General features: G+C 42.2%; 1 protein-coding gene across 1 annotated transcript in view; it reads right to left on the bottom strand.

Annotated features, from left to right (window-relative positions):
- Positions 1-17636, bottom strand: part of NCAPG2 (non-SMC condensin II complex subunit G2) — a 141900-nt gene extending 124264 nt beyond the window's left edge. The window contains exons 1-5 of the mRNA XM_050942218.1: positions 17544-17636; positions 10181-10292; positions 6750-6944; positions 4698-4812; positions 1223-1383 (exon numbers count right to left, since the gene is read on the bottom strand). Of these exons, the coding sequence (XP_050798175.1) occupies positions 1223-1383; positions 4698-4812; positions 6750-6944; positions 10181-10258 (549 nt within the window). The 5' untranslated portion in view covers positions 10259-10292; positions 17544-17636. The remainder of the gene's footprint in view (positions 1-1222; positions 1384-4697; positions 4813-6749; positions 6945-10180; positions 10293-17543) is intronic.
- Between the last annotated feature and the right edge of the window lie 2665 nt (positions 17637-20301).

Below are 20301 nucleotides of genomic sequence, written 5' to 3' on the forward strand. Positions count from 1 at the left end.
TTCTTTGGAGTAATGTGGCCCTCGCTGCATTACGAGCTGTGCAGGACTGGGCTAGACGATGACTGGCAGTAGCCTTATACTGAGGTGAGGTGGAAATAGTGGGTGGAGGTCCCCTGGGGAGGGGAGACCCTAAGATTAAGGGGTTACTGCCAGGGGGCAGCACCCCAGATAAAGGGGCACTGGGTCCTGGGAGGGACACAGGCGGCCAGAGGACAGGCAGATCACCAGCCTGCAGAGGGCGCTCCAGAGTTGGAATGAGCTAATTCCTGTAAGTCACCAGCAGGAGGTGCCGCAGGGGTGAGTCCGCTCCTCTACAAGACAAAGTATTATATTGCCTATATAGAAATCCATGGTATGCTCACATCTTGAATACTGTGTGCAGATGTGGTTGCCCTCATCTCAAAAAAGAACTAGATATATTTATGGAGAATAGGTCCATCAATGGCTATTAGCCAGAATGGACAGGGGTGGTGTCCCTACCCTCTGTTTGCCAGAAGCTGGAAGTGGGAAACAGGAGATGGATCACTTGATGATTATGTGTTCTGTTCGTTCCCTCTGGGACACCTGGCATTGGCCACTGTTGGAAGACGGGATACTGGGCTAGATGGACCTTTGGTCTGACCCGGTATGGCTGTTCTTATCCCATTACCAATCCAGAGGTGGATCTAGATTGGCTCACTCTCCTTAGCAGAGCCTGGGTTCCTGACCCCTCAGAAAGACAGCCCGTGTTACATCGCACAATAAAGGCTCATCTAGCATGAGGCTGAATTAAAAGAGGATAATTTCTAGGAAGTGCTGAGCATATGTACTCTGAAAAATAAAAGCCCCTTTAAGATTTTTCAGGAATGACAGCCCAAAATTGAGTCGCTCGAAATCGTTAGTCACTCTACAAATATTGACCATTAACTTTTCGGGGAGAGAGGAAGTGACAGGAAAGGTTGCAGAAGAAGAGGCTAACTTATCACTTGATATTTTCAAAAAGGATTCAAGTTTTAAATTAATTCTACACCGTATTACAACAAATTTAAAAACAAACTGCAAGACAGGTATCACTGGAGACACTTTAGACTCAATAAGCCTTAAACATATGCTGGATAAATTATATTAGGGGCCTTTATGACAGAGAAGACCAATTAACTCAAATAAAATGAAGGATATTTTATAGACATATGAACTCTGGATATTCAATAATTACAAAGTTATCCACATAGCTTCAACATACCGTAACAGTTTTGCTCTTCAGACTCTTTCTTAGCAGCATAATAAAAGCTGTTTTCCCCAGTTGTTGTTTTCCTTCCAATCCTTTCTCCCACCACATAGCACATAATTGCTGGATGGCACCCTGTAGGACTTTTTCAGAATCAGATAATGCATGAAGAATACCTACAATGAGTGCAAAGCAATTATTTACTGCAAGTACACTCAAACTCCTGTGGCACAGCAGCCAATTAGCAAGTTGAATCTGTCTTATGATGCCTAACTCAAAGTTCTGCTCTTCCTACGTTGGTGCCCACAACACCAATCACAAAACAGAAAAATAAGTTGTTTGGGTTTACATAAATGGTTCTATTAAGCTCTAAGCTATTTGTCAGAGTATAATGGCTCAGCAATAATTGAACTGTGTAATATTCATCCATTTTAATAGTGAGAGAGATAAAGGTACTTACCTAACTCACATGGGGTAGTTAGTGAATTTTTGTACAGGATTTTGGGGATGAAGATGCACAGCTTAGTTTTGGACACAACTCTAAATTATAACCCCCGTCCCTTTTATTTTTCCAGCACACAGCTAGAATTCTAGATGCCCTATACTTTAAAAAAATCTCTCTCTCATAGACAATTTGAAATCAAACACTCAGTATACTTAGCAGTATATTAACTTACACAAATGTACTAGAAAACCACAATTAAGTGGTGATACATTTATTTCCAGATGGTACCTTGATTCTTGACCAAAGAGTCACTGGAGTAATAGTTATATCTATGTGAAGGAGAGATGCCTTTTTTTTAAATTCTGAAGTTGGTGGATATCTGCTCATGAGAGGGGCAATGTCAGATTATGACATACTAAAACTTTCCTTACTCCAGTTGGTGGTCAGCTCCATAAGCTAATTCTTGTTAATTTCACTTTGATGCTCAAGTTGCTGAAGGGAGGGCTTCAAGGAAAAACTGAATAATCCTAACCAGTTCCACTTTGCAGAAGACTATGTGGCCCCTACTATGTTATTGATTTTTAGGTAAAATCTCGATAACTCTAATGGAGTTAAAGCTGTGGTGGTACTATATCGACAACACGACAAGTTAACAACTTCAGCCAGTATCACCTCCTTCATATTAAAGTGAAAAACTTAGTATGAATGTTCTCCTCCTGGGCTGGCTCCATCCCCCCAACATTGTCGTCTCACTATTGGAACCTGCAACAGTGTGTATCTGGGAGGAAATAGGACTGAGAGTCACTGAGAAGCTAAGGACGCAGATCCACAGGAGCAGCAGTAGGCCCAAGGATTTTGGCCTACCAATACACTAACAGCTAGATTCACAAAGGGATTTAGGTGCTGAGCATCACATCTAACTTTTAGGCACCTAAAAACAACAGGAATAAGAGTGATCCACAAAACCTACATTAAGTGCCTAGATGCCTTATACAATGGGATTTACAAAAGCCAGCATACTAGGCAGCAAGTCACCTAAGGTATCCAATGGGAGATACTGACTAGAGGAGTGTGCTCTAAACCCCAACCCTCATGAAGATATGAGCCTAAGTCCAAGCTGCAGAGAAAAAACTGTCTCTACCAGCGATTCACAACTGGGATCCCATATCCTGTGGTTAAGCAGCTTAGGTGACTTAGATGTTTCTTGTGAGAATGGCATAGGTAGATGCCTAACTTCATACAAAACTGGGGAAGGAGGAGTTGTTCATCTTATAGCTTTAGCCCAGTGGTCAAAGCACTGACTTAGAATGTGGGAGACAAATATTCCATTTTCCTCTCTCCTCTACCAAAGGAGGAGAAGGATTTGAACAGGGGTCCTCCCACCTCTCAGGAAAGTGCTCTAACTACTTAGCTATGGGATATTCTGACATGGGGCTCCTTCGACCTCTCCTGCTGATGCTGTTCCACTTTGGACGAATAAATAAAAAAAAAATCATTGGAACAGGGCAGCTGGTCCCTGCGTCTACCATATCCCAGGCTATAGAGTCTCTCTCTCCGGCCAAATCACTCTTTCATTACTTATTCACAATGGAATGGCTTCAACAGGAGAAACTAAGGGTGTCCCGCATCAGTATATCCTATAGCTCAGTAGTTAGAGCACTTTGAGAGGTGGAGACCCCTGTCCAAATGCTCTTCCCCGCCTCTGAGAGAAGAGAGTAAAACTGAACCCAGCCCTCCCACATTCCTAGTGAGTGCTCTAACAACCGGGCTAAAAGCTATACTGTGGGCCTCACCACTACCTCCAGCCAAATTGCCTACTGGATTAGGTCCTATTCACAATCTCTGAGCACACCTACCAGATTGGGCCCCACACATAACTTAAGCGGGCAAACACCTATCTTCTGTGGTTTGTGAATCACTGCAGTACTTAAGTGGGAGACATAGAACAGGCTGTCCAGGGAGGCTGCGGAAGCTCCTTCGCTGAAGGTTTTCAAAAGGAGACTGGATAGCCATCTGCCTTGGATGGTTTAGACACAAATCCTGCATCTTGGCAAGGAGTTAGACTAGATGACCCTCACAGTCTCTTCTAACTGTATGATTGTGTGTGTCTTGACTCCTAGAGTTAGGCAGCAGTGGCATGTGCCCAGAGGTAGAAAATAGATACGAGGGAAACTTATACCCTGAAAATTTAGGCACTGAGTAAGTTTAGGAGGATACAGAATTCAGTGGGAGTTGTGAATCACAGCAGAGCCTAAAACTGGCCAGACTTAGGCACTTAAGTATCTTTGTGAACCCACCCTAAAGTCCCAACTTCACAATCTTGCCTCTCCATCACTATAAATAGCCCATTCGAAACAGGTGTCATATTGACACTGGCTGCACAAAATCTTCATTTGCAAAACCACACCACAGCGGGCAAAAGGAGCAAAGGGAGAATTGTTGCTTCTTGAGTAGAAATAATTTATCCTTCATTTTGCATTTTAACACTCTCATAGGATAATATGCCATGTAGATCAGCATAAACTTTGACTCCTCCCCTCCCCACCTCAAGGCTAATAATTCTGTATGTTTATAACATACTGATATTTTTTAAATAGTAGGAGCAAAAATTACAGACCTTCATCTCCTCTTCCATTTAGAGATGGTAACTGTCCCATAGAATGTTGACATGAAGATTTGAAACAAATGTAATTAAATTGATAGTTTACTTGTTTTTTAGGGACAGGAGAGTCTACCAGCAGGATGTAAAAAAAAAAAAAAAAAAATTACATAAAACAGTGTTTCTTCTTATGGGATGGATTGTAAACTTATTGTTTGAAGGAAATAAGGAATCCAAATTAGGATATGCCATCCTTCACAGCAAGCTGTCATAGTAAATAAGGCCTGCAGGCCAAAATATCAGTGTCTCTGGCACCAAAGTACACCCTTTTATTCAAAATCACAACAAAAACAAGACGACTTAACCATTAGCAGCAGACCAGTGTACTAAAGTGCTGCCTAAAATCAGCATACTATATAACACTCCACATTAAGAAAAATACCCACCATTTAATATTAGAGCACATTCTAGAAGAGCTTTGTAGTTTATATTTTCATCTACTACAGGTATCGAAGCAGTAACTACAGTTGTCACCCCTTGGATCACAGCTATCATCCGTTTCTGAAAATTAAAAAAACAATTCATCTTAAGGAAACTGAAAAATAGTTTTCTTTAATAACTCGAGAGGCTTCAAAATAGGCTATAATTCTGAAAAAAAAAGAAAAAAGGAACAGCCTTGGAAAATAAGCATTAGCTACAGAAAATGAGTTTGCATGGCTCAAACAATGTTCTGGACACATCCACTTGCTTTGTTCAATGTTAAATGGAAACTATCAAGTCAGTTGTGGCACAACATTCATATCTGCAAAAACAAAGCTTTTACAAAATTTAAATTCAAAGAAAAGGCTTTAGATTTTTATTATTTAATTTCTAATTACTAAGTTAATTACTAACACAGAAATATTTGTTTATTTTTACACCATGAGCCTGGTTTGCAATCCAAACTTTGCAGCATATTCCCATTTGAGAGATAAGAAATTGTATCTATTTAGCAGGGTTGTTTTGTGGATTAATGCACTTATAATTTTAAATTGTTTTAAATCCTCAGATGCAATGTGCTATATAAGGTAAAGCATTATTGTGTTAGTGCAGCGGTTCTCCAACTTTTATAATTTGTGGACCACTACTCATCACAGCCTTGCTCCCACCGATGTAAGTGTTCTACTACACCAACATAATAACTCCACCTCCACAAGAGGCGTAAGGCTTATGCAGGTGTAGTTAGGGTGATGCAGTGTCAGTGTAGACAAGGAGTTACTTACATTGGCTGTTGGTTGTCATTCTTGTCAATTTCACAGCTCCCTCCTGGAGCTGTGAAACTGACAAGAAAAGCTGGTATGTCATAAACAGATAGCTAAGGGTTAATGTCTCTTTCACCTGAAGCACCTGACCAGAAGACCAATCAGGAAACCGGATTTTTTCAACTTTGGGTGGAGGGAAGTTTGTGTCTGAGTCTTTTGTCTGTCTGCCCGCTGTCTCTGAGCTTTGGAGAAGTAGTTTTACTTTCTAATCTTCTGTTTCTAAGTGTAAGGACAAAGAGATCAGATAGTAAGTTATATGGTTTCTTTTCTTTGGTATTTGCATGAATATAAGTGCTGGAGTGCTTTGATTTGTATTCTTTTTGAATAAGGCTGTTTATTCAATATTCTTTTAAGCAATTGACCCTGTATTTTGTCACCTTAATACAGAGAGACCATTTGTATGTATTTTTCTTTCTTTTAAGACCTGTTGGAGTTTTTCTTTACTTCAGGGAAATTGAGTCTGTACTCACCAGGGAATTGGTGGGAGGAAGAAATCAGGGGGAGATCTGTGTGTGTTGAATTTGCTAGCCTGATTTTGCATTTCCTCTGGGTGAAGAGGAAAGTGCTTTTGTTTCCAGGACTGGGAACGGAGAGGGGGAGTCACTCTGTTTGGATTCACAGAGCTTGTGTCTGTGTATCTCTCCAGGAGCACCTGGAGGGGGGAAGGGGAAAAGGACTATTTCCCTTTGTTGTGAGACTCAAGGGATTTGGGTCTTGGGGTCCCCAGGGAAGGTTTTTTCAGGGGGGACCAGAGTGCCCCAAAACACTCTAATTTTTTGGGTGGTGGCAGCAAGTACCAGGTCCAAGCTGGTAGCTAAGCTTGGAGGTTTTCATGCTAACCCCCATATTTTGGACGCTAAGGTCCAAATCTGGGACTAAAGTTATGATATGGTAGGCTTCCTGCTGTGAACACTGAATTTGTAAAAGACTGAACTTGTAATAACAACATTTGATCAATTAATATAAGGTTAGTGACACTTAAGTATATCCCAGAAACCATCAAAACTCCAGACTATAAAGAGAGCAAGAAAAGATTAAAGAGCTTTCACTCTGGAAAAACTCCAAGTTGTTTTTTGGAAGTTGTACAAACCAATTCTGTGCAATCTCTAAGTGGATACATCTCCTGATAGAAGATCCTAATTCAAAGTACTCAGCATCTTGAATAGCATATTGGAAGATTTTGTATTTTTATTTTACCATTTTTGGACTTTCCTCTATTTCCATATCATTATCATCATCACTTTCATCTTCAATCCTCCGCCATCCTTCCACTGGGTTCTTTACCAAAATGTGTGTTAATAGATCCGTCAGCCTCTCCCATAATGCTTCTTTCTGTTTTCTTGGTAATTCCTGAAGCAACTCATTCAGATCAAAAGGATCAAATGGATTCTTCTGTAAAGTGATCAGAAAACCAATTTATTCTGTGCAAGTGTAGTGGTTTACACTGATACAATAAAATATATGCTTATTTTAAACAAAGCTCCTTTTACCAAACTTCTGTGAACCTTTCATATTATACCTAGTAATAAAGGGGAAATTACTTGCTTGAAATTCTGTTTATTTGATTACACCAACTTGAAGGATTCCTGCTTCTAAGTCTTAACTCCTTATCAAAAAACAAATAGAGCTTTCTTAACTCAAAGTCTCTTAATCTTTGATGGCAATAGTAAGTGGGAGTAAGTAAAGTTTGTGTCACAGGTATTTTTAGTAAAAGTCATGGGAAATAAAAATTCACAGTAGCCTTTCACTAAAAATATCCCTGCAAAACGGGTAGGTGGGTTCAGCACCCACTGCTGCTGGGGCTCCCGAGTCCCCCCGTGATGTGGTGCATGGGTGCTCTGGGGTTCCCATGCCCCTGGGGCTGGGCTACTGCAGGGTCCCCCAACCGCTGGCTGCGGCTGCCCACCACTGGGCAGCTGTGCGGGGTCCCCCCACCAGACTGGGGGCTAGGAGCTCCAAAGGCAGGGCTGGCTGGGAGCTTCAGCCCCAGGGCAGAAAATGTCATGGAGGTCAGTGGAGGTCACGGATTCCATGACTTCCATGACATAATCATAGCCTTAATCATGAACCAGGTTCCTCGCTGATCACCACACAGTATCACCTGCTGAGTATAAATGCTCCAAAAGTTCCTATCACGTTCTTATTGACTTACAACCAGAGGGAATTTCACCACTCTCGTATTACAAAATTAGAACCCAGAAGTAAGAATCCTGCACTGATGGTATTTTTAGATAAAGGTTTGTGATAGCATTCAAAAGAAGTAATCGGTGCAGTCTAATGGAAGAAATTCCAAGATAAACAGAAAAGATGAAAATAAAAGCGTGACGGTCCATAGGAATAGGCGCTCCCATTCCTGAAGAACTTAGCTGGAGACGGGAGCCTGCAGGAAGGACAGAAACAATGTCCTGTGGTACACTGCACTGCTTTCAAGTCTTGCTACCCAAACTCCACCAGCTCCAGAACACCTTGAGAAATCTACCCATACTCATTTCCTAAACTCTGTAGGATAGAACACTAAATGCTAGGGACCTTGAGAGGTCTGCAGGATCAAAGCTCCCCTCCATAGAAGAGTTGATTGAAACTGCAGTTAGCAGTGGACTCAGCAGCCACCTGGCCAAGTACAATATTCCTTCTCCCTCCTGTGTAGCCTGTAAGGGCTCCCCCCTTGTGAAGCTGCTAGACTTAGAACCAAGACTCCCCCACTAATAGGCTTAAGAATTTTTAGAAAAATAAAGAGACATGGTAGATATTAGACCAATTTCTGTTGGTGAGAGAAGATATTACCTCACCCACTTTGTATCTCTCTAATATCCTGGGACTGACATGGCTACAACAACACTGAACAGAAAAATAGACATTCCTAGCAAAGTTTTTGTCTAAAGCGAAAGATGAAAGAGTATATGAATTGTGTGTGTAACTTAAGGGTAAAATCCTTTATTGAATGCTGGAAATATATAAAAAGCAAGTATTAATAAACAATACAATTCAGAGTGGAGGTTAAATTTTAAAAGAACCAAAACATTTGAAATCTGTATCAATGTTAGAGGACAACATCTCATTATGATGCCCTACAAAATATCCACTGAGCAGTCTGGTGACAAAATTCCTTTCCTCCTCACAGCCCTCAACCCTAACAGGATTTGTTAGCTTCTAAATGCAGGCTAACCAAAATTACCCTGACATAAGGTGTACATCCCAGCTTCAAAATAATAAAAATATTTTTAAAAGGGCAAATAATGGTCAGACACCTAACTTTCACATACACATACATGCATAATAAAGTCCTTAGATGACCCTCAGTAACAGTCATCCATGTGGGAACTGAATTCACCCAAAACAATTAGTGTGACACTGAGCCAGCAAAGGTTAAGCAACCAGCAGGCTTTAACAGTCCTTCAGGACATATTAGAAGAGTACTGAAATGGTAAAACAGGGCCATTCCTTGTAGATAGGTTTCAGAGTAGCAGCCGCGTTAGTTTGTATCCGCAAAAAGAACAGGAATACTTGTGACACCTTAGAGACTAACAATTTATTTGAGTTTAAGCTTTCACGGGCTACAGCCCACTTCATTGGATGCATGCAATGGAAAATACTGTAGGAATATACACACACACACACACAGAGAACATGAAACAATGGGAGTTACCATACACACTTGTCACCTTCAGACCCCAGCTAAAACCTCTCAAGCACATCATCAAGGATCTACAACCTATCCTGACGGACAATTCATCACTCTCACAGATCTTGGGAGATTGGCTATCTGTAAGCAAGGACTGGCCTCTCATCCTGAAGCAAAAATACTCACCAGCAACCACACAACACAGAACAAAAACACTAACGCAGGAACTTATCCTTGCAACAAAGCCTGTTGCCAACTCTGTCCACGTATCTATTCAGGGGACATCATCATAGGACCTAATCATATTAGCCACACTATCAGAGGTTCGTTCACCTGCACATCTACTAATGTGATATGTCATCATGTACCAGCAATGTCCCTCTGCTATGTACATTGGCCAAACCGGACAGTCTCTATGTAAATGAATAAATGGACACAAATCAGACGTCAACAATTACAACATTCAAAAACCAGCCGGAGAACACTTCAATCTCCTTGGTCACTTGATTACAGACCTAAAAGTCGCAATATTACAACAAAAAACCTTCAAAAACAGACTCCAACAAGAGACTCCTGAATTGGAATTAATTTGCAAAATGGACACCACTAAATTAGGTTTGAATAAGCCAGTTTCATTGAGATCCAGTAACAACACATGCTGTATCTTAGCGAAGAAAAGATAGAATGTACAGAGGACATACGAAAGGTAATGGGAAGCCAAAAAATACCAGAAGGAGAGATGAGAAGGCAAAATATCTCAAAAAAGTGGGGGAAAAGGAAATAATAGAAAAATTAATTTTAGTATACTGGATTGGTAGCCAGAAGAACTCAGTAGTCTAAATTGATAATGCACTTTAAGTACTAATTTTTAAATTAATATTTACCACAATAATTATTCTAAACATGGTTGCAGTTACTAGCATGGAAGATTTTTTAAAAAATCTAAATATTGATAGATTTGGGAGGATTTTGCTACTATTGTCCATATTTATCATGGATTACTTACATGAAGCTGCATAAAATGCACAAACTCTTCAACAGTATCTGTAGATACAACTTGTAGAAATGCTTCACGTCTTGTCATGATTTGTTTTTACTAAGGTGCTTAATTCGTGAAGCTAGGAGAAAAGAGTCAAAGTTATCAAACAAAATATTCTTTCAATCAGTATATAGTGTAATTTCTTAGATGAAGAGCCATTATGGGTACAAGAGTAAGATTAATAAATTTCTCAACCAAGTCATACTCCATAAGAAACAGACCATGTCATTCATTACCCCAAAAAGTATGTTCAGATAGCTTTACTAGCTAATTTTCTGGTTAATAATGACATCAACCTTCAGAATCTGTACCAAAAATAACCACACGTTAATTTAGTAGAAAATATTTTTTTAAAGAAAGTTTAGAAGAACTTGTTTTTTCTTTTAATGGGGATCATTATTTTTTCCACCAAACTCTCCTTTTAGCTAATAACTTGACATCCCAGACAGCAAAATTTACTTATACAAAGCCACAAAAAGTGGCAGTTCAAACTTTTCTCGCTGCTGCCTCACCAAATTGTTTCAACCTTGACCTAAGGAGCATAACCTAGACCAGCAAGAGCTAAGTAGTGCCCAATTAACCCAGAGTTTATACTACAAGATATACCTACTAGTCCAGCTGCCTGCCTTTGGTAGGAATGCCTGGTTTCTAACAGCTTTATTGTTATGATGGGAGAGAAAACACAGCAGTCTAACTGTATCAAGCCTAGCTCTTGACTACACTTCTCACTAGTGTGTTACTCAAGGATCCCTTTGCTGAAGCCTCGCATTCATCTTTCATATCTACCTCTGATTACTCTTCTGGATAGAATTTATATTGGAATTGGAAAAGGTTCAGAAAAGGGTAACAAAAATGATTAAGGGTATAGAACATCTTCCTTATGAGAAGAGATTAATAAGACTGGGACTTTTAAGCCTGGAAAAGAGGGGAATAAGGGGGGGGATATAATAGAAGTGTATAAAATCATGAGTGGTATATAGAAAGTAAATAAGGAAGTGTTATTTACTCCTTCTCATAATAAAAGAACGAGGGGTCACCAAATGAAATTAATAGGCAGCAGTTTTAAAACAAACAAGAAAGTATTTTTTTCAGGCAATGCACTGTCAACCTCTGGAACTCCTTGCCAGAGGGTGCTGTTAAGTCCAATACTATAACGGGGTTCAAAAGGGAGCTAGATAGATTCATGGAAGATAGCCATTGATGGACCTATTAGCCAGGATGGGCAGGAATGGTGTCCCTAGCCTCTGTTTGCCAGAAGCTGGGACTGGGTGACAGGGCATGGATCAGTTGATGATAACCAGTTTGTTCATTCCCTCTGGGGCACCTGCCATTGGCCACTGTCACCGGACAGGATACTGGGCTTGATGGACCTTTGGTCTGACCTAGCATGGTCGTTCTTATGTTAGTAAGCCTCAAATTTTTCAGGCATTGAAAATAATCAAAACTTTTGGATTAGCTGAGCAATTGATATTTGCTTCCAGCCTTAAAAACAAGGTAAAAATTTATTGCTGATATTTATGATATCACCAGTTCAAACGTTTGTTTTTACAAGATATAGTTTTGGAGATTTTCTATAGAACTTACCCCAGCAGTAAAACAGTTCACTTCAAAAAGCCAAAATATTTGAGTGATACTGCAAGGGAGAAAATTTTAGATCTCCACAAAAATGTGAGATCTAAATGGGGGGAAGGAGCAGAGGAAAGTAGCTATGAATTTTGACAAAATTCCTCACATTTATATCAATTTACTGGCTCAGCTGGCTAGATCGCAGAAGTATTACATTATCCACTCCAGAGATGACATATATTAAATTCCATGGATATATCTGTACTACAAACTTTAGTTGATACAAGTTACATGGGTATACAGCTGTCAAAGTTCACATTTCTTTCATTTGTATGTATACTTGGCTGCTTTAGTCAGCGCTGTACATACTCACCAGGAGTACATGAAATAATCAGTTTAATTCACCAACTACAGGTAATCCCTTTGTTAAAATGAAAAATCTTTTAGTTGTAAAAGTGAAACATGTTTTATAAAGGAAATGTTTGTAGCCAAAATATTTCATTTAAATGTTTTGTTTAATAACAATAAGTTTTATACACTGTTACTGTGTTAAGATGATAATGGAACTTAAACATACTTGATACAAATCATGAACAAAAGTTAATAAATAAGCACTATAGCATTGACCATTTTCTAACACACCAAAGATACATAATTAATAAGAATCTGAAAATATTAAGCTATAGAATTGCTTAAATAAATGTATATTGTTACAGTGTATCCTCCTAAGCAACAAAGATGTACCAAATCTAGGATAAAAGCTCATGTAATTGTAAATCAACATGTTTTAATGCGTCTATCAACCAATGAGCACCTTTCCTTAGAAAATAACTGAAGTACAAATAGAAAAGTTGATTAAAAACAATTTAAACTGAGGCTTTCCACTTCATGATTTAAATCATGATTTATATTGCTGATTTAAAATCAATTCACCCTGCAACAGGCAATGCAATATAAACTATAAACAAAAGTTAATGGAATGGAACTTTGAAATTGGAAAGGCAGCAAACATTTGTCCCTTTCAGTGCACCAGTGTAGTCTGTTGGAGCTACAATCATAGTTCTCGCAGGTCAATGTATGTGATATTTTGGTTTTCCTTGCTGTCCCCACACATGGGGTGGCAGGGGCTAAGGATACAGCCTGTGATGCCATGTGGAACATTGTAGGGGTGGGGATGTAAGGAGCTGCTACCATGGAGTTTTCCAAGGAGAGGGGCATCTGAGATTTTTGGACCTGTAGGTCAACCAGAATCTGCAGCATCTGTACCCATTATGCCATAGTCTCTCTCTCTCGCTCTCCTTTTTCTGCTGGAATTCTGGGCCTCTCCTCTTCACTCATTCCTTCTCCATGCCACTTGCAACAATGGCCCTCAAGGTCCTGGCCTGCAGGATCTCACTGCGCATGTCCTCCTTAGTCTTCTTTCTCTTCCTCCTTGCGGTCAAGGCATTCTGAAGGTGTGGAGAATTTCACTATGGCAGCTGCTGACAGATGCATCATTGTATTTACAGTCATAACAGAAAGGAAAACATAAGTTTCAAAATCCCTTCCCTTATTCCCATAAAAACTTTTCAGATGATATCTTATTGACATTTCAGCTTTGGAGCGCCTCTGTTCATTGCTACTCTCCAGCCCCAGCCAGCAGCAAGGGAAAAAGGGGAGGTGTGTGGGGGGGGGGGGATTTCAGTTGCAAGAATCATTAATTTTTTGGTTCCTATTCTATTGGTATGAGTATAAGGCAGTGGTTCCCAAACTTTAACAACCTGTGAACCCCTTTCACTAAAATGTCAAGTCTCGCAAACCCCCTCCTAAAAATGAATATTTCCAGAGATTTTCTCCTTCACTGCTTTTATAGTTTATACTCAGGTAATCGTGGAAATATAAATTTGTTTTAATGACCTGCTTATTACATACTATATTATTTATCATTACAGTATTTTTATTACATTATGAAAATGGCAACATTCTTCCAAGATCTCACTTTTGTAGCTTGTATCAAGGCTCCTGTGTTTCATCAAGGAGTATCAGATGTGAAACAGCATGAAGGTACTTAAGCCAACTCAAAGAGTTCCTCCCAAACAAGCATTCAGGTTTTGAGCAGTCCAGGCAAACAACAAAGCTTAAACTTGTTCTTCATAATAATTAAAAAAAACAATACTAGCTGCCTATTTAATTTTAAAAACAGCAAAAAATATCCACCACCCTTTCCATTTCTTATAAGGAGGCTTGAAGTTTAAAGCTCAGTGTGATATATATGCTTGCTTTGATCTGCTTAGCTCTTGGAAGTCCAGGGGCTCTGGGCTTCTGGCCCCGGGGTCCCTAGGGACAGCTCTGTCCACCATTAGGGAATTTTTTCCCCTGAGAACCCCGTGTAACATTTCACAAACCCTAGTTTGGGAGCCACTGGTATAGGGCAATGACATTGAATACTAGCAGTTTTCCACAGATGGTGATGGTTTTAGCTGGTATCTCACTCCTGAGGGTAACAAAGGCAGACAGCACAGCTGCTACTAGCATCCTGAAGCCACCCAGGCCCACATGTTGCTAGCCTGTTTACTGCAAGGATGCCAGCCAAACGCATCACAGATCAAAGTGGGAAAGCATCCTACCCCAGAGGAAGAAATAAGGCAGCCATCCCTAGAAACCTTCAGGAGATGATTGCTGAGTTCTCCATGAAATTTTCATCAAGATCTTTCAGGATGATACAAGGGACGTCCCTATGTACATAGGCAAACTGTTTCCCCGCCAACCCAACAGGGGAATGAAAAGCAGTTGACAACTCTACCTGTTTGTTGTGCCACTACCTCAACACGTATGAGTAAAACAATGAGAAGCTGATATTTGTGTCTTGTTAACTTGGGGGTGGGATGGGCTGGGCATGATCTTTAAATTTAAACATTGCAAGGAAAAATGTATGCGCAGGCTTACCAGAGATCCCTTCCCCTGGCTCCTCCATGCTTGGCTGACAGGACTGGCTAGAATGTGGTGGAGTCTCCAACAGGTCCTTGCTGGAACTGCCTCCCTCCCCGCCCAACTTCTCCTCACTGTTCACAGCAGAGATCTGTCTCAGGCTCCTCGCAGGTATCCAAATTGATCTGTGAGGTGCTGATGGGGTCTCCACCAAATACGGCATGCATCTCATTGTAGAAGTGGCAGGGCTCTGGCTAAGCACCAGATTCATTGTTGTGCTCCCTGGCATTGTGGTATAACTGGTGTAGGTCCCTAGCTTTCACGTGGCACTGCTGCTGATCCCTGTCATATCCCTGTGCAATCTGTCCATAGATGTCCATGTTTCCACAGCCGGTCTGTAGCTGTTCTTGCACAGCTGCTTTTCCCCACAAAGAGAATCCAATACCTCCCGTCTACTCCAGGCAGGAGCACATCTAGTACATGGAGCTGGCATGGTCAGTGTACACAACAAGGATGAGCTGCTTGCTAGATATGCTCTCCAAGCTAGGCAATCAGGAAAGGGCATTTCAAAGATACACTTGCAGGAAGGGGAGGGGATGCCTCCAGTCTCAGTGACCGTGGGCTGCAGAGTTTCTTCATAATCCTGAGCTGTGGAGTTCACAGTTGTGACCAGACCAATCACTGTCACAGGAAATGGGGCATTGTGTTGGTCGACCATTAGAGTTAACACATGTCACGCAGTTTCCACATTAGCACTGCATCTACTTCAGTAGATCAACCACAGCTCCACACCACTCTGGGAAAGCGGTTTACTACATGGCCATAATGGAGCACTTGTTAGCCAGAGCCAAATTTGAGTGTGGACACATGCATAAACAGCTCAGTGCAAAAGTTTTAGGTGTAGACCAGGACTCTGTCAAGGAAATATTTGTGCCATGTCCAAGCAAGATTCAACTGAGCCCTAAAGCTGAGCTAAAAATCTCTTCTAGCTCCTTTTTGAACTGGTTGTATTTTTCAAAATATTTTTGATTTGTCTTTGTGCAATTTACGGTAAGATGTAAAGCAATAAGAAGCAAGAAATAGCCACACTAATGTCTTAAGTGAAACTTAAATCAGCAAGAGTATTTCTGTACCATCTAAGCTAGAATCCAGTAAAAACAAACAAAAGAGACTGAGGAGAATGGAGTGAACTGATTTTGTTTTAAGCATCTAGATAAAAAATTAATTTCACAAAAATTTGAAATTTTGAACACAGAACTTCATCCTGTGGTTGCTAACAATCAGAACTAGTTTGATTCTCACTTTTCTGCCAGATCTTATAAAAAAACAAAAGTTGGTGTGTCTGAGGTATAATAAATACTGCCTCTATCACATGGCAAGAAAATTTAAACAAGAATCCAGCATTTAGTGGAGATGGTCATATGACTATGGACTCAGATACTGAGGGTAACATCCATAATTAGCTTTGCACACTCTGCTTATTTCTGAAGCTTATTAGATATTAATTGTTTGTGACAAAATAAATAAATAATTTTGGAAGCTATAATAAGTTTGAAATGGGGTGTAGAGTCAAGTGTCAAAGTGCCTTTTCAGTAAGAAAAAAGGACACATTTCCCACTTCTCATGTCTAGCTCTTTACACTGTAATTCTCCCTTTTACATAACTACCTACAAGATTCAGCTCCCTTCTACCACCATCAATAATGCTTATACTTGAGGCATTTGATTGCTATTAAGCATATTTACCTATCCATCCCACTTTATTCTCCTCTACATAATTCGCAAATATTTATTGCAAATTTTCCATCAACTTTGATGATTGAAACATTAAACTTTCTGATACAAAAAAAATTATCACTAGTTTGTGGCATTTTTTAAGTAGCTCCTGTTATGTTTTTAATTTAGAAATAATAAGTGGGCTACAAAGCTGTAACAATGTATATACCAAGGTAATGAGCAAAGGTCTATGGCTATAAAACTCAAGCTGTAACAATAAAATCATATGCCAGGGCAGGAAGCATGTGAGAAAAAGTGAGATAGAAATTAAACAGAATTGACATTTCAATCGCTAGTCATACATAAGTCAGCTTTTACTTAATACGTGAAAACACAAACAATGTGTTGTAACGGTGTAATTAAAGTATATTTCATTTACGAAACCCTGCATCAAAAGAACTTGTAAAAACAGTAGAGAAGGAAAAAGTCTTATTATCTAGCACTGACCCAAGGCATGAGTACGATTGGTACTTGCAGCATATAGAAGGGTTTTGCCCAGTTAATGGTACATGTCCTGTGGGTGGCTGTTTCCTGTTTTTTCTGGCGTTAACGTCGCAGGACTGCTCGGTGAGAGTTAACAGCCTGGGAATTTGAAAGGCAGCAAGCAGCTCCCTTCAGGAAGGAGCCAGGCCACTTCTGCTAGCTGGAGCAGAGCCAGGGTGACCAGATGTCCCAATTTTATAGGGACAGTCCCGATATTCGGGGCTTTTTCTTATACGGGCACCTATTACCCCCGACCCCCTGTCCCGATTTTTCATACTTGCTGTCTGGTCACTCTAGGCAGAGCAGTGACCAGGACACAGCCTGGCCTGCGCTGCCCCTAGGGGCACCTCTTCTCTGAGGCGCAGGAGCGGCGGGAGAGGGCTGGGAATACACACACCCGATGATTCGGATAGCGAACCGGCCTGGCGCCGCCACCCCGCTCCCGGGAAGCCAGCCCAGCATCCCCCTGCCTACAGCTCCGCACTCACACACAGCCGTGACAGAACCAACCTCCCCACGCCCAGGCGCCTCGGTCCGCCCCGACACTGACAGGGAGCGGCGCCGAGTGCCAGCCCCGCACCCAGGAACCTCAGACTCACATCCCCCGAGCCGCTCGGCGCTCTCTCTCCGTTTCGAATTCTCCCGCGGCGCGGCGGCCGTTACCCGCCAACACCCTTTACGCAAATACGCAAGCGCCGCTACTCAGCCGTGCGTGAGGGGACGTGCGAGCGCGCACCCGTCTCCTCTACGTCCACCCGCTCTGCTCTGTCTGCGCCCAGCCCACAGGGGGCGGGGCGTGCGTGCGCGCGCGCGCGCTGCGGCAGTTGACTGTGGAAGGCTAAGGGAGGAGCTGGTTGGTTAGGAGTTACCGCGTCCCAAGGGGGGAGGGGGTGCGACTCCCCTCCTGTTCTCGCGCCCGCCGGCGGCCGCAGGGGTTGCTCCTCAGCAGGACCCTTTGGTGGCGAATGTCTCTTTGGACACGAGCAGTTCCCCGTGTACCTCGCACCAGGGCCGCCTACAGGGGGGATGCAAGTGGGGCAATAAGCCCAGGGCCCCACAGGGGTCCCCACAAGAGTTTTGCGGGGCCCCTGGAACAGGGTCCTTCGTTCACTCGGGGGGCCCTGGAAAACTCTTGCAGGGCCCAGGCCCCTGGAGCTTCTTCTGCTCCAGGTCTTCAGCATTTTGGCGGCGGGGTCCTGCCCCGGGACCTGCTGCCGAAGTGCCTCAAAGACTCGTGGCAGGGGGTCCTTCTGCCCCAGGACCTGCCGCCGAAGTGCCAGGTATTCAGTGGCAGAGGCCCCCCACCCCCCAAAGACCCCAAGCCCCCTGAATCCTCTGGGCGGCCCTGCCCTGCAGCATAACCGCCCCCCCCACACACACACAGCGGGTCGTGGCGGGGGGGGGGGAGGGGTGTACTCCCCTTGATGGCAGGAAGCTGCCTCTGAGGCAGAGGATCCCAGAGTTCAGGCGGCTGCTGCTGCCCAAGGCCAACCTGTCTGATTGCAGCATAGATGTTCCCTAAGAGCCCATCTCCCACTTCATGTCACTAGGATCCATTCAGGAAATGCTGTGGCCCGTGGGGTAGCAGCATCTGGGCTCCAGTGCTGGAGCTGTGACACAGGCAGTTTCATATCACTTGCAGAGTGGGACAGGTCAGTGCCCTTACACATCAGCCACATTTGGGTTCTATAATCTGTAGAGGGGGCAGGCCTCACAAATCACAAGAATGGCTTCAAAATCATGAGATTTATTTTTTTTATATAACACTTTTGGGGTTCTTTTAATTTACTTTTGATTTCATAGTCTGGTGCTGCCGGCCAAGGTACACTTGCATCATGGCTTTAAGCTTTTTTTCTGCAACCATGAGGCCTAGACACTTACTTTTTAAGAATAGCAGCTGCTGAGCTGTCTCTAGGAGTTGAGGCTTTAAGTGAAACAGTCAAATATCATGAGATAAAACCATGAGAGTTGGCACTTCTTGTAGTCTTTACACGATTATCCTTTGCTTCCTGAAACACTGAGGGGCTTCCTTGCTGTAAATCTTCTCCAGCTGAAGGTAGTGCAGCAATTGCTGGGGGTTGCCCCTGCTCCTGGAATTATTTTATAACCCAAGCCACAAAGAGGCAGTAGAGAACATGGTATGGCTGGAGAAGACTATTGCTGCAGCCATCACTGATGGATGTGCAGCCATCTCTCTAAAGGAAGAATACAGTCCCTTGGAAGGCCATACCACAGTGATTTGGTAGTTAATATATAAGACTATGAGATAGAAGGTTTTGGTTCTATTCCTGGTCCTGGCACTTGTCTAGGCAAGTCCCATTTCTCTGTGTCTCAGGCCTGGAGTACACTATAAAGTTAGGTCAATGTCATCATTGGCAATCCCTCGATTCAAGGATGATCTCTACCACAGATTTACATATGGGTCCTGAGATGACTCAGGAGTCAGATCCTGGAACCACAGATCTGCCCGCAGTAGGTAGAGACATTTCGTGATGGGTCAGCTGCCTGCCTGGAGAAATTTCTTTCTCATTTCTACTTCGAGGGCAAGGCATTTCTCCTCAAAGTGAGCTACTGCCTGATGGAGATGTGGCACCACTGAGGTCAGTTGGTGGCTTGCTTTTCCCGGCTTGTGATGTCAACATCAGTTGTCTTGAGATAGGCTTTCAGTGTGTCTTTGTAGTGTTTCCTCTGACCACCAAGGATCTCTGACCATGGTCGAGCTGAGAGTAGAGGACTTATTTTGGGGGGCCGAGAGTCTGGCATCCGCACACAATGTCCATCCCAGCTGAGTTGGTGCATGAGGATGCTGGTGACATTGGCTTCAGTGTCCTGAATGCTGGCATTAGTACAGCGATCTTTCCACTTGATGCAAAGGATCTTCCAGAGGGATCGTTGATGGTACCTCTCCAGACTCTTGTGTAGAACTGATAAATGAAATTGTTTTCAATTGTTCACTTTATTAATGTAACTTCTGTTCACCATTCACTACACTTGCCTATACTGTAACTTCTGTTCCATATTGTAATTCAAACCCCATTTTAAAACACTCACTCCATTTTGTAAAAGCTTCCTCCAACCTTCATTTTTGCAAACCCTGCTGTAATCTTATTAGTTTAGTTTAGATGTGTGAATGAGGTATGTATGAATGATGGAATCAACCTCCAGCCCCAGCCTGTCCTGATGAGATAAAGTTCAAATACCAACGGCTGAAGACCTAGACAACAGCCCTAAACAAAGTAAGAAGCATCCACCCTAAAAAGAAAAGGACAACAGAACAACAGAAGGAAGATCAAAGCCAGGTTCAAGGCTGAAAGTCACGCCTGCAATTGATGGGTGATCAATCTAAACCCAGAGGCA

Source organism: Gopherus flavomarginatus, chromosome 2 (genome assembly GCF_025201925.1).
Source record: "Gopherus flavomarginatus isolate rGopFla2 chromosome 2, rGopFla2.mat.asm, whole genome shotgun sequence".
Taxonomy (NCBI): Eukaryota; Metazoa; Chordata; order Testudines; family Testudinidae; genus Gopherus; species Gopherus flavomarginatus.